General features: G+C 38.1%; 1 protein-coding gene across 1 annotated transcript; it reads right to left on the bottom strand.

Moving 5' to 3' along the window:
- Positions 1 to 10884: 10884 nt before the first annotated feature.
- On the bottom strand, positions 10885 to 12609 carry LOC110879633 (protein STRICTOSIDINE SYNTHASE-LIKE 12). Its single transcript, XM_022128142.2, has 3 exons — positions 12324 to 12609; positions 11601 to 11855; positions 10885 to 11520 (listed from the first exon to the last, which is right to left on the bottom strand). Exons 1-3 carry the CDS (start codon positions 12602 to 12604, stop codon positions 11037 to 11039), a joined length of 1020 nt encoding a protein of 339 aa, XP_021983834.2. The 5' UTR covers positions 12605 to 12609; the 3' UTR covers positions 10885 to 11036.
- Positions 12610 to 15694: the final 3085 nt, after the last annotated feature.

Raw genomic sequence — 15694 nt, forward strand, 5'->3', positions numbered from 1 at the left:
ATCTTTCTAGTAGTAGTAGTAGATAGTAGACACTAGAAGTAGATTTGACTTTGTGAACAAGATTATAACATTATCTTTCATTCTGTCCCCCAAGTATTGCACCTGTTATTATAATAACACTAGTCCAAAACAACATTTAAGCACATCATAAATAATAGTGTAACATATGAATGATAACTATAGGTTATTCTTTTAACATTAACCATTGAAATATTATTCTTGTACAAATGCATATTTAATATGCGGATTGATATTTGCAGAATTTCTTTCTCTAAGGCTATTTACTGCTAGAAAGATGTTCAAACTTTTGAATCTACATACATGTAACGCCCTGTGTTTTGTACTTTCTATTTATAGCTTGTCTTACTCGTGTTGCTAATTTTGGAAGCTTTGTATCATTGTACTCGTTCCTTCTAGTACTCGTTGTAAACTCGAGATTTTGATCATGAATGAAAACTTGCATTTCCTTGTTACATACTATACATACACCATAATACGATTAATCATGAGATCATTTGATACTTCTTTGTGATACTTACAAACATATGTTGAACTTGTAAATATGTGACATATACTTGTTACTTACAAACATGTTACATACTTGTACATTACACTTTTTGCCTAGTTAAATCATGTTTTATTTCATATTTCACCTTGTTACAAGTTAGGGGAAACATTGTTGCATATTATTACACAACTTAACTAATAAAATTACTCATTATAATGTTTTAAAAAAAATAAAAAACTAAAGAAACATGGCAGCCCAAATTCAGCAAAATTCAGCCCCATATAGTTGGGTTTTGTGGGCTAGTTTCAAGGTGTAACCCCTTCTAAACACTTCCAAAGCCCAACCCATTGAAACCCTAATCCTTCCCCCTATAAATACCACTTATAACCAGCCTCCCTACCACTTTTGCAACACTAAAAACTCTCAAAACATCCTCCAAACCGTAGCTGAAAGCAAAGGTTCGAGTAGATTGACACCCCTTCACGAAAATGAGCATAACTCACTCAATTCTTATCCGATTCACTCGATTCTTTTTCCTACTTGCTTGTATAATCATGGGGTTCGATTCCTAGACTTCTCCTTGGAGAAATCAGACCTGGAATTGCTCCGAAATTGACCAAAAACTTTCTGTTTTGTTTCAAACTTATGCAAACTTCATCTAACTTGTGTGAAACACATCTCAAACCAATGTCCTAATGCTTACAACCCCTCTTATGGTTGGTTAAGCTTAAAAACATGGTTGAGACATCTAAATCAGAGGTTAAAACCTCATAAACTTTCTGTTTTTAATTAGGGTTTTACCCACAAGTAATGTTCAAGTGTGAAACTTGTTGAATGTGTGATGGTTGGATTAGCTTGGGCTATCCTTCATAAGAATCCACTCATTACTTGATGTTTTGCTATAGATTAGTTGTTGTTAATACCTTGATACTTGTATGTTCATGACCCTCCTTGTTGTTTATAACAACAAGTGTAGTGGTGAACAATAGAGGTGCCTAAATGGAAGCTTGTTCTTCCTACCTCATGTATGTATTCTATGACACAAAGAGGTACCTAAATGGAGACATTAATCTCCTACCTCATGCTTGAATCTTAAGACTTGTAAACTATATAATATCTAAGTTATTCTATATGTATACATCTAAGTAACTAAGACTTGATGATGACTTAATAGTTATTTGTTAAGTGGACGTTACATCATCTATGACCATGCCCTTGTTACGACTCTAATGGATCTTAGAATCCATGAAATCATACCAACTCTTTTGAGTTTCAATAGTGTCAAGAACAAGAGTTATGTGTACAAGATGATTATTTTCACCTATGTTACTTTCTATATTTTAAAAACCCCGAATCTATAATCTTCCGTTATACGCCAAACTCACACACCTACGTTTCCTTGTGTAGAAGGACAAGGTGCTCCGAACTAATTCATCTACAAACTTGCTCTCGGAATTTCAAGTCACCACTTGTAAACCGTGAGTATACTCGTACTTCCCCCTTTTTTTTTTACTTTTACCACTTTTGGGGTGTAACATGTTTACCTATTGAAAAACTTACACATGAACACTTTGTTAAACACATGAACGTTCCTATAACATGCTTGTATACGTGATGACTTGATACTTTAAACTTGGGTTATTCTTATGTGTTGAACTTATCATTAACTTCGTACGAGCCAAACCTTGACATATGTAGCGCTATAGGATTAACGACCCGCCCGTAAACTTGAGGTTATGTCTTGAGCATATTGCGTTTTCTTGGTTTGATATGTTAGACACATGCCATATTTAAGGTTTATCTTGAATCATATGCTTGCCATGAGGAATTGATCACACTTTTTAACTTATGCTATGTACGTACCAAACTTGTATACTCGCCTTTGCTTTTGCATTGAATTGTATTTTTAAACATGTTACAGGTTGATGATGATGAAATGAAAACGGATAGCAAAGATGCCTAGATACTCACTTAGACGTTTAGGTTTAAAGTGTTGTATCAATTTTGTTTATGTTATGCTGAACAATGTTGTTATTTGCTTTTCTTGTAATGTTTTGACATTTATTTTGGAAATGAAATTTGGATTATTAAATTATTGTCACAAATAGCGTTATGATGTCTCGAGCAATCTTCACACTTCGTCTCATCCCGATGTTTCCGCCATTGGTTGGGGTGTGACAGATTGGTATCAGAGCCATAACTATAGGGAATTAGGAAAATTGCCATGCTTTTGCCCTAGTCTATAGTTTTAGGAACTTTGTCTCTTATTTGTTGTTTAAAACATTTGTGCTCTATCTTACATGCTTCCTAGCTACACTTCTTGTTAATAAATTTATGTGCCTTTCCTAAGGCTAACACGAATACACTTTTGCTATTTTATACTCTTGTAACATCAACGAGACAACTTTACCAAAATAGGCGTGAAACCCACAATTTGGTAAACGACTCTCACTCTACCTTTAATCTATTTTTGCACGAAATTTCACCATTAAGCTAGGAGTGACATCCACAACTTAATGGTAATTTCCATTTCAACTCTAGTGGACCCTTGTCAAAGTGTCAAAATTTTATTTTGGCCGACAAGTACCAACCACATTTAGGGTACGAAATCGTCAAGTTAGGGGTGAAACCCGCATCTTGTCGATTAAGTCCCATTCCTTGATTTTTATTCTCGCCAAAGTCCCGAATGTTCCAATCATTTAGAGATGTGTAGTAACCGGAAGGGTAAGATACCGTTAATCGCTTCTCGACGAGAGTATCTTACTTATAGGCCAAAGCACAATATCTCTAAATCGAAAGGACTTTCGACCCACTTTGGAATTGTCGACGTTTCTCTACCCGAAACATTCCTATGTTTTATTGAGCCTCTCTTTTATGTATCTCAATTTATATGTGATTTTATACTTGAACGTTCATTCATTTCGAAATGTCGTTTTAATCATGTCGCACATTATCGCAATCACAAACAATAATAATTCTCATGAACCAACTAAATTTATATTTTCCTATTCGCAACTTATGTGCTATACATGTTGAATGTGTGTTGGGAACCTATGCTTTATGTGAACTTTACTTGGTACTTGAACATCTACTTGCGTTGCATACACGAACCTTGTTTTCAATTAATGATCAAAGTCTCATCCTTTCCCTTCTCTTTCAAATCTTTTAGATGTCTTCTAGTTCATCCAAGAGACAAAGGTCAAAGAAGGGTTCGACCTCCTCCGCCATGTCCCAAAAGGATTGTATGAAGTTTATGGCTAAACAATTTGCAAAGGTCCTACCCGACATTGTTAGCAAGATCCAAACCGATTCACCACATGGTTCGGTCGACTCAAAGGCCGACAAACCCAAAGCCACCTTCCAATTCAAGCAATTCATGGCTTGCAAACCCTTAGAATTTACCGGCAAGAATGGCGCTACCGCCATGATGAATTGGTTTGACTCCATCGAGCTTACCTTCTTACAAAGTGGTTGCCCTGACGAGTTGAGAACATTGAATGCAACCGGTGTGTTTCGTGAAAAGGCACTTGAGTGGTGGACAACTGAGCGTAACAAGAGAGGAAACGAGGTCGCACACGCTATGCCGTGGGACGATCTCAAACAACTTATGAAGGATCACTTTTGTCCCCCTCACGAACTCCAAAAGTTGGAAAATGAATTCTGGAACCTCACGCAAAAAGGGAGTGACATGGATGGTTTGATTACACGCTTCAAACAGCTTAGTGTTCTATGCCCTGGTCAAGTAGAAACCGCCCCCAAAACCGTGGCCAAGTTCATTCGTTGTGTTGCACCTTCCTTAACAAACCATCTTGCATCTGCCAACCCTCAAACCATTGAAGACGCGTACCGCATAGCTACCGAACTTAACAACAATTGTGTTCTTCATGGAACCTTTGACAAGGTTTCAACAAAGAATGCGCACCAAGCCACCATTGACTCTCCTAATGAGTCTAAACCCTCCCAGCAAGCTAAGAGAAACCAAGGCAAGAAGCGGAAGGCTTCAAGCCAAAACTGCGCGGTCGTCACTCCGCCAAACCCACAACCCCTTCAAACTGTGCCTGCTTTCGATGGTGAACGCAAGGTTTATACTGGAACGCACCCAAAGTGCGACAAATGCCGATATCATCACCCCCCAAACGCTCATTGTCGAAAGTGTGACAAGTGTGGCCGGTATGGGCATCTCTCGCCATACTGTCGTATCCCCCCACAGGCCTACCAAAACCAAGCTCTTTTGGCTCCAAATCAAGTCGCCCCTGTGCGAGCATGCTTCACGTGTGGTGATACCAACCACATGGCCAATGTGTGTCCTCAACGATATCAACCACAACAACCTCGACAGCAACAACCACAGCCACAACCCCAACAACAACAACAGGTTCAAGAACCCGCTAGGGGTCGAGCTTTCCTTCTCACCACAGCTCAGGCTCAAAATGCAAACGACGTCATCACTGGTACGTTTCTCATTAACCATGTCTATGCTTCATGCCTATTTGATACTGGTGCCGATAAAAGTTTTGTGTCGTTAGAATTCGAGTCTTTGCTCAAGTGTAAACGCTCTAAGTTGCCAAAATCTTTCGCTGTCGAAGTTGCTAATGGTAAAACCGTCAAAGTCAATTCTGTTCTCTCCAATTGTTCACTAATCCTTAACGATCATACATTCTCAATCGATCTCATACCTATGCAAATGGGTAGTTTCGACGTCATAGTAGGTATGGACTGGCTTGGGCGAGTTCGTGCTGAAGTTGTCTGTTCTGAGAAGTTTATTCGCTTGCCTCTTCCAAATGGTGATTCTCTACACGTCTATGGTGAAAAGCCTTCTCAAGGCCTTAAGCTTATGTCATGTATCAAGGCAAACAAGTGCTTACGCAAGGGTACCTTCGCTTTTCTCGCCCACATCGTGGAAAAGAAGGATAAAGGCCCAAGCATAAGTGACGTTCCTGTTGTACGTGACTTTCCGGATGTATTTCCCGAAGACCTTCCTGGTCCTCCTCCTGCTCGTTCTGTCGATTTTCGCATCGATTTAGTGCCTGGCGCTACGCCTGTCGCTAAGTCCCCCTATCGTTTAGCACCCTCTGAGATGCAAGAGCTCTCGAGTCAACTTCAAGAGCTTCTTAACAAAGGCTTCATACGCCCTAGTACTTCTCCTTGGGGCGCTCCCGTGTTGTTCGTCAAGAAGAAAGATGGATCCTTTCGTATGTGTATTGACTATCGTGAGCTCAACAAGCTTACTATCAAGAATCGATACCCTCTTCCTCGCATTGATGACCTCTTCGATCAATTGCAAGGCGCAACCTGCTTTTCAAAGATCGATCTTCGTTCTGGGTATCATCAACTTCGAGTACTCGAAGAAGATGTGCCTAAAACCGCCTTTCGTACGCGTTATGGTCATTATGAGTTCGTGGTCATGCCCTTTGGTTTGACCAACGCACCTGCTGTCTTTATGGACTTAATGAACCGCGTGTGCAAAGCATACTTGGACCGTTTTGTGATCGTCTTCATCGACGATATCCTCATCTATTCCAAGACGCAAGCAGAGCATGAGCAACACTTGCGCCTTATTCTTGAACTCCTTCGTACTGAACACCTATATGCCAAATTCTCCAAGTGTGAATTTTGGTTACAAGAAGTTCAATTCCTTGGTCACACTGTCAACAAACTTGGTATTCACGTTGATCCCGCAAAAATCGAAGCTGTGAAAAATTGGGTCGCACCTAAATCTCCGTCCGAAATCCGTTCGTTTCTTGGTCTTGCTGGTTACTACCGTCGTTTTATCTCCAACTTTTCGAAAATCGCTGTTCCTTTGACCTCCTTGACTCAAAAAGAGAGACCTTTTGTTTGGGGTCCCGAACAAGAAGAGTCTTTTCAAACGCTCAAGGACATGCTTTGCAATGCTCCTATCCTAACGCTTCCTGATGGTAACGATGATTTTGTCGTGTATTGCGACGCTTCAAACCTTGGTCTTGGTTGTGTCCTTATGCAACGTGACAAAGTTATCGCTTACGCATCGAGGCAACTCAAAATTCATGAGAAAAACTATACTACTCACGACCTTGAACTTGGTGCGGTCGTTTTTGCATTGAAGATTTGGCGACACTACCTTTATGGTACTAAATGTGTAGTCTTCACCGACCATAAGAGCCTTCAACACATCTTCAATCAAAAAGAACTAAACATGCGTCAACGTCGTTGGGTGGAATTGTTAAACGACTATGACTGCGAAATCAAATACCACCCGGGTAAGGCGAATGTAGTAGCCGACGCCCTGAGTCGTAAAACTCACGTCCAAAGTATCCGTTGTTTCCAACTCGTCCACGATCTTCAAAATCGCATACGTAACGCCCAGTATACATCCGTTAATGAGGGTAACCTCTACAACGAAATGCAATGTGGTGCTGAGAATAGTCTTGTGTCCAAACCCGATGGTATTCTATACTATCTCAATCGCATCTGGATTCCCAATCGTGACGATCTTCGCAATTTCCTGATGAAGGAGGCCCATAACACGAAATATTCTATTCACCCTGGTGCCGATAAGATGTACCATGATATGCGTACTTCCTATTGGTGGCCTGGAATGAAGAAGGATATAGCCACCTTCGTTTCTAAATGTCTTACGTGTTCCAAAGTAAAAGCCGAACATCAACGTCCCTCTGGCTTGCTCGAACAACCAATAATTCCCGTTTGGAAGTGGGAGAGCATTGCCATGGATTTCATCACTAAGCTTCCTCGCACTACAGCTGGTCATGACAGCATATGGGTCGTCGTTGACCGATTGACCAAATCAGCTCACTTCCTCCCCATTCGTGAAGACTTCAAAGTCGAGAAATTGGCTAAGGTCTACATGAAGGAAATCATCTGTCGTCATGGGACGCCCATTGATATCATTTCTGATCGTGATGCTCGTTTTACGTCTCGTCTTTGGGAAACTTTTCAATCTGCTATGGGTACTAAGCTTAACCTTAGCACCGCCTTCCATCCTCAGACTGACGGTCAAACCGAGCGTACTATCCAAACCTTAGAGGATATGCTTCGTTCATGCGTAATAGATTTTGGTGGCAACTGGGATACATACTTGCCCTTGGCTGAATTCTCGTACAATAACAGCTATCACACGAGTATCCAAATGGCTCCTTTCGAAGCATTGTATGGTCGCAAGTGCCGTTCGCCTATTTCTTGGCACGAGATTGGTCAAGCCCAAATCACCGGTCCCGAGCTTATACAAGAGGCTACGGACAAGATTTTACAGGTTCGAGACAACTTATTGAAAGCCAGGAACCGACAGAAGAGTTACGCTGACAAAGGACGCAAACCTATGGAATTCGAGACAGGTGACAACGTGCTTCTCAAGGTATCCCCTTGGAAAGGCGTGGTTCGATTTGGCAAGAAAGGGAAACTCGCACCTCGCTACGTTGGTCCTTTCAAGATTCTCGAAAGGATTGGCAAGGTTGCGTATAGACTGGACCTGCCTGAAGGACTCAGCAATGTACACCCTGTCTTCCATGTGTCCAACTTAAAGAAATGCCTAGCTGACGAAGGACTCCACGTTCCTCTCGAAGACTTGCAAGTCAACGAAACACTTCACTTTGTAGAAAAACCGGTCGAAATCATGGACCAAGGAACCAAGCAATTGAGGCGCAGTCGAATTCCTATTGTCAAAGTTCGATGGGAAGGAAAACGTGGCGCTGAATTTACTTGGGAGCTCGAAAGCGAAATGAAATCGAAATATCCTCATCTTTTCCCTGAGTCTTCCTAAATTTCGGGACGAAATTTCCTAAAGGAGGGGAGACTGTAACGCCCTGTGTTTTGTACTTTCTATTTATAGCTTGTCTTACTCGTGTTGCTAATTTTGGAAGCTTTGTATCATTGTACTCGTTCCTTCTAGTACTCGTTGTAAACTCGAGATTTTGATCATGAATGAAAACTTGCATTTCCTTGTTACATACTATACATACACCATAATACGATTAATCATGAGATCATTTGATACTTCTTTGTGATACTTACAAACATATGTTGAACTTGTAAATATGTGACATATACTTGTTACTTACAAACATGTTACATACTTGTACATTACACTTTTTGCCTAGTTAAATCATGTTTTATTTCATATTTCACCTTGTTACAAGTTAGGGGAAACATTGTTGCATATTATTACACAACTTAACTAATAAAATTACTCATTATAATGTTTTAAAAAAAATAAAAAACTAAAGAAACATGGCAGCCCAAATTCAGCAAAATTCAGCCCCATATAGTTGGGTTTTGTGGGCTAGTTTCAAGGTGTAACCCCTTCTAAACACTTCCAAAGCCCAACCCATTGAAACCCTAATCCTTCCCCCTATAAATACCACTTATAACCAGCCTCCCTACCACTTTTGCAACACTAAAAACTCTCAAAACATCCTCCAAACCGTAGCTGAAAGCAAAGGTTCGAGTAGATTGACACCCCTTCACGAAAATGAGCATAACTCACTCAATTCTTATCCGATTCACTCGATTCTTTTTCCTACTTGCTTGTATAATCATGGGGTTCGATTCCTAGACTTCTCCTTGGAGAAATCAGACCTGGAATTGCTCCGAAATTGACCAAAAACTTTCTGTTTTGTTTCAAACTTATGCAAACTTCATCTAACTTGTGTGAAACACATCTCAAACCAATGTCCTAATGCTTACAACCCCTCTTATGGTTGGTTAAGCTTAAAAACATGGTTGAGACATCTAAATCAGAGGTTAAAACCTCATAAACTTTCTGTTTTTAATTAGGGTTTTACCCACAAGTAATGTTCAAGTGTGAAACTTGTTGAATGTGTGATGGTTGGATTAGCTTGGGCTATCCTTCATAAGAATCCACTCATTACTTGATGTTTTGCTATAGATTAGTTGTTGTTAATACCTTGATACTTGTATGTTCATGACCCTCCTTGTTGTTTATAACAACAAGTGTAGTGGTGAACAATAGAGGTGCCTAAATGGAAGCTTGTTCTTCCTACCTCATGTATGTATTCTATGACACAAAGAGGTACCTAAATGGAGACATTAATCTCCTACCTCATGCTTGAATCTTAAGACTTGTAAACTATATAATATCTAAGTTATTCTATATGTATACATCTAAGTAACTAAGACTTGATGATGACTTAATAGTTATTTGTTAAGTGGACGTTACATCATCTATGACCATGCCCTTGTTACGACTCTAATGGATCTTAGAATCCATGAAATCATACCAACTCTTTTGAGTTTCAATAGTGTCAAAAACAAGAGTTATGTGTACAAGATGATTATTTTCACCTATGTTACTTTCTATATTTTAAAAACCCCGAATCTATAATCTTCCGTTATACGCCAAACTCACACACCTACGTTTCCTTGTGTAGAAGGACAAGGTGCTCCGAACTAATTCATCTACAAACTTGCTCTCGGAATTTCAAGTCACCACTTGTAAACCGTGAGTATACTCGTACTTCCCCCTTTTTTTTTACTTTTACCACTTTTGGGGTGTAACATGTTTACCTATTGAAAAACTTACACATGAACACTTTGTTAAACACATGAACGTTCCTATAACATGCTTGTATACGTGATGACTTGATACTTTAAACTTGGGTTATTCTTATGTGTTGAACTTATCATTAACTTCGTACGAGCCAAACCTTGACATATGTAGCGCTATAGGATTAACGACCCGCCCGTAAACTTGAGGTTATGTCTTGAGCATATTGCGTTTTCTTGGTTTGATATGTTAGACACATGCCATATTTAAGGTTTATCTTGAATCATATGCTTGCCATGAGGAATTGATCACACTTTTTAACTTATGCTATGTACGTACCAAACTTGTATACTCGCCTTTGCTTTTGCATTGAATTGTATTTTTAAACATGTTACAGGTTGATGATGATGAAATGAAAACGGATAGCAAAGATGCCTAGATACTCACTTAGACGTTTAGGTTTAAAGTGTTGTATCAATTTTGTTTATGTTATGCTGAACAATGTTGTTATTTGCTTTTCTTGTAATGTTTTGACATTTATTTTGGAAATGAAATTTGGATTATTAAATTATTGTCACAAATAGCGTTATGATGTCTCGAGCAATCTTCACACTTCGTCTCATCCCGATGTTTCCGCCATTGGTTGGGGTGTGACAATACATATGCTCATTTAAATTAAGTTCTTCACCTGCTAATTTATTATTTAATTTCAACTGATTATTTTGCATGGTTAGTCTAACCATTATTCATGATCCCACATCGTCACCACTCACACTCACCAGATTTCTTTCTAAAGTTTTATTAGTGTAAGTTATTTAAAATATATATTTCAATAGAATCTGGTTGTAAAACTAGATTACATGATGTCTAATCACACTCCTTTAGTTTTTAACGGGTTGTACATCTCTATTTTTCTTAACCAGGTTACAGAATTCCAACCAAAGATTCATACTACAAAAGCTTAAACTTTTATTATGATAGAACATTCAACCTTATTTAGTAGTGTGGTACTGGTACAGTAGATACGGTGATCTAGTTAGAGTAGACTCCAATGAAATTGGTTAAACGAGAACCCACATATAGTTTTCCATTCTGCTCTTGTACCGTACTGATTGTTTTATTGAAGAACTGTGTAGCAAATGACACCGTCTGCAACACAACACCATTCGAATTGAACCTCACTCCTTGAGGTGTGATGAGTGGTGTTGGCGGTCGAAATCCAAGTGAAACCGCCACCCAAAACTCTCCGAATCTTCCTGCACGCTTTATCTTATTCGGGTTCCTAACGTTACCTAACAAAAGTTCCGCCTGATTTGCTCTGGGCCCCACGAGCCAATATTTTGAAATTCGGTTACCAGTAAGCTCAGGTACAAGAACAAATCTACCATCTTGACTAACTGCTGGGCCACCGCCACCCGAGAGACCACTGAGCAAAACAGATACTCGTCTAGTAAGTGGGTTGTAACGCAAGAATCTACCGGTTGAATCGGGCATAAATCCGGGTTGGGTTGTGTTTCTGCATCAAAAATTAATCGTTCATTTTTTGTTGGACATTTGTTAAGACTTAACTAAGACAAGATGTGTAAATATGGCTACCTGATATCATAAGTCAAACTAGCATCAATGAAATAAACATTGCCCGTTAACAAGTCAACGTCAACACCTGTAGCAAACTTGAAACCACCGGCAAGCTGAGTTGCAAGCCCTCCGTTAGGCCCAACAACTAGAAGACCGAAATATGCATCGGCTATGTAAAGAAGTCTGGTTGTGGGTTGAAAGCTAAGAGCCATTGGCCTTCCGCATATAGGTCCTTTATTCGGATCAGTTGTAGTGTCACAAAATTGCTTAGTCCTGAGCACAATATACAAATTAATAATTAATAAGATTGTGTATCATAGGAATTCCCATATAAACACTTGTTCAGTATGTATATTAACTTTTGATAACTAAATTAAAAATCATTTTTAGATCATTTAATTTGAGCTAGTTTTATTTGTGCATATTAAGTTTTTAAATTTCCTGTAAATCAATCTCACCTCTTCAAATTGTCAGCTAGATTTGTATATTAGTTTTGTTTTTGTCGTATAATTAGGTTCATTTTTGTTCGGTATAATATAAATAAACGAACATAAATAACAAGGCCAAGTTCAGTCTCTTGATAAACGAACAAAAACAAGTTCATTTTCATAATAAATGGATACGGGCAAGAAAATATTTTTGTTTAGTTAAGGATGAACGAATGGACATGAGCATATCGTATTCATGTCTGTTCGGTTCATATACGTTACTACATGAACATAAATATGTAGAAAACATGACCTTGTGGGTGAAGTATATGCGAAATCGACGAAACCAACATTTGGGCCTTGCCATTTGAGTATCCTACCATCTGTTACAGTAGTAAAGGGACCCTCAGGAAAGATAATTCCACGAAATGCAGCTGATTCAGGGCCGGTAACCCCTTGAGGCAAGTCGAGCTTACTAAACTTTGCATATTGACCTGAAATACCAACAGCCATGCAAAGAAACACAACAAAAGCATAAAGCAAGGATGGTGTTATTGTCACCATGTTTGGATATGTGATTCTAAAGTATTGCATATGGCCTTTATTTATAGAAAGAAAACTAGTTTTTTTTTTTCATCAAGATCTTTGGGTGATGATGTTGTAACTCGCAAGTGCCGTCATTTAGATTCTCGAAATAAAATTCATTTCTAAATTTATAGAATTTAATACAGAGATTGTTATCTATAACATGTTTATCTTGAAGAATACACACATAACGATGGTGAGTGAGTGACCTCATACTTGATTTGAGTTGGATATGGAACATGGTGAGTGACCTCATTCTTGATTTGAGTTGTTGGATATGGAACATAACGGATACTAAAAATATGTTTTACTTTTTTTTTTGAAAAGTAAAAATATGTTTTACTTTAGTTTATTTGAGTGATATGTTAAAACTTTTTTTAATCACATATAGTTATTATAAAATTTTGTTTTTGTGGTAATTAAATAGGACATCATGAATTTGATCACTAATTATGCATACATATTTTTAACAATCATATAGATACTCATTTAACTGGATGGATGTTTAAAAAAAGATGCAAGTTAATAATCTTTACCAGAGTAGGAGTTGGGTGGAAAGTGTGTTTTTCCTAGAAAGTCTAGGAAGCAATAAGAACGCGACATGTGGCATTGAAGGATTTTATCTAAAAGGGCATTTATGTACTTTCACAATCTATTTTTATTTTAGGAAATTATCTTCAATAATAACTATACATAAATTTGGGAATTTTTTGTTTTCGATTTCTGATCTCACGTAATATCAATCATTCCTTCGTTTTCTTGCTGGAATCTATCAGCATGTTCTTGGTACTGTGTTTTAACAGTTTGTTCTTGGTGATGTGTTTTAATAGCAAGCAGATTCATACAGCTGTGTTTTATTATTCAGATTCATACAGTTGTGTTTTAACAGCAAGCAGATTCATACAGTCGTGTTTTAGCATTCAGATTCATACAGCTGTGTTTTAACAGCAAGCAGATTCATACAGTTGTGTTTTAGCATTCAGATTCAAACAGTTGTGTTTTAACAGCAAGCAGATGCATACAGTTGTGTTTTAGCATTCAGATTCATACAGTTGTGTTTTAACAGCAAGCAGATTCATACAGTTGTGTTTTAGCATTCAGATTCATACAGGTGTGTTTTAACAGCAAACAGATTCATACAGTTGTGTTTTAACAGCAAGCAGATTCATCCAGTTGTGTTTTAGCATTCAGATTCATACAACTGTGTTTTAACAGTAAGCAGATTCATACAAATGTGTTTTATTATTCAGATTCATACAGCTGTGTTTTAACAGCAAGCAGATTCATACAAATGTGTTTTATCATTCAGATTCATACAGCTGTGTTTTAACAGCAATTCAGATTCATACAAATATGTTTTACATCAGCAGATTTCGCCCCAGCTTTCGATCGGCTTCCGGTAACTGTTCCGCTGCTATCTATCATTTCCAAAGTTTCCTCCTTTTTGAATCTCTTCCCTGCAACCAGCAAAATACCGTCAATTACAAACAAGAATCACCCGTAATCGCTTTGTAAAACACGCAGTACAATGAAAGCTTGATCTTACGTATATGGAACAAGGAAAATCTCTTATCTTCATCCATGACTTTAGGTATTTTTGGTATGATTTTGGAGGTTTCCGAATTTGGGTTTAGAGAGAGAAAGAGAGAGAGAGGGAAATTGGCGTGTATTAAGGAGACGTGATATCTCTGACGGTTATTTTTGATTGGTTTAAAACACACATAAGGACGAAATTGCCCCTACTCATTTAAAACAATCTATTAAATATAGTTAATTATTACAAGATTGCCATTGATTTAATCTCAACCCTTAAACACACCAATCGGATGGACAAGATCGCTTCCTAGACTTTCTAGGAAAAACACACTTTCCGTAGGAACCCTACTCATCTTTACCAAATATATATAATTATTTATTTGATAAGTTATAGAATCAAGGTTGGGATCAAATACAAACTCTCCTAAAAATAAGAAGTCGTAAGTATCAGACGGACTCCGATTGACCTCATTTAAGCGGCATTGGAACCGTCTCATTGAACTATACAATATGAGATCCACTGTGTTTTTTTCCTCGGCATTGTGTTATATTTCTCGGTATTGTGTTATAGTTCGCGATCCATTGTGTCTTCGTATACTTCCTATATACAGGAAATTTTCTAGAATAACTTTATCCGTGGAATCAATTATAAAAAAGCATGTTTTTATTTTCATAGACTTTTAATTCATATATCTATTTGCAGAGGCGTCTCTGAGAATTCACGTACCCTGTTCGAGATTGAAAAATGTGCCCTTCTGTTATGTTTTGTTATTATTTAAAAAAGACCAAATCAGTATTGGGTTTAATAATTCTAATCCCAAGTGGGCTAAATAGTAAACTATAAAAAATAATTTGTAGATTGGCCTATATTGAAAGTGGTATGTGTTTACTATTTAAAAAAAATAACATATACGTATCGGATTTTTTTAAATCGCATGCCCCTCGAAATTGTAGGCCTTGTGCGGAGGTCCTCCCCGCACACCATCAAAGCCTCCCATGTCTATTTGACTTTGTAACAAGAATATAACATTCTCTTTTATGCTTTTCAAAGCCATCTTCACCTTTAAAAAATCTTCTCTTCTTGTTCTTGTTATTAATACCTCCGGCGTCACCATCATTAGCAGCAACATCATTATCACATTCCTTAATCGATTTGCTAGTCTCATGAGTCATGACTGAGCCCATTGGTGCTGAGGAGTAAGGCCTCCAATCAAAATCAACTCATATATGTTAATTTTGATAGATTAAGGATACCCTCTCTTAATTTATTTGATAGGTTAATGCAGAGCCAAGTATGGAAGATTAAGCTGTGGCGTTTCTAGAGGCTCACGGTCAAGCTACTAAGGGTCATGAAAATGACAATAACTTTGCCTACGGGTCTCCATTTTAGGCGTTCTGCCAGTCAAATCGAAGCTGGAAGCGAGGATTACGTCGTGACAGAGCCTTGCGCAAGTTTGAGTATAAAAATGCATTCTACTGGGAGTTACGAGCACTTTTATGTTTTATGAAATTTGTTTTTTGGTTTGTGTTTGGCCCATGGCCATTTATGGCCCGTTTCAAAAT

Source organism: Helianthus annuus, chromosome 9, assembly GCF_002127325.2.
Source record: "Helianthus annuus cultivar XRQ/B chromosome 9, HanXRQr2.0-SUNRISE, whole genome shotgun sequence".
NCBI classification, from domain to species: Eukaryota; Viridiplantae; Streptophyta; class Magnoliopsida; order Asterales; family Asteraceae; genus Helianthus; species Helianthus annuus.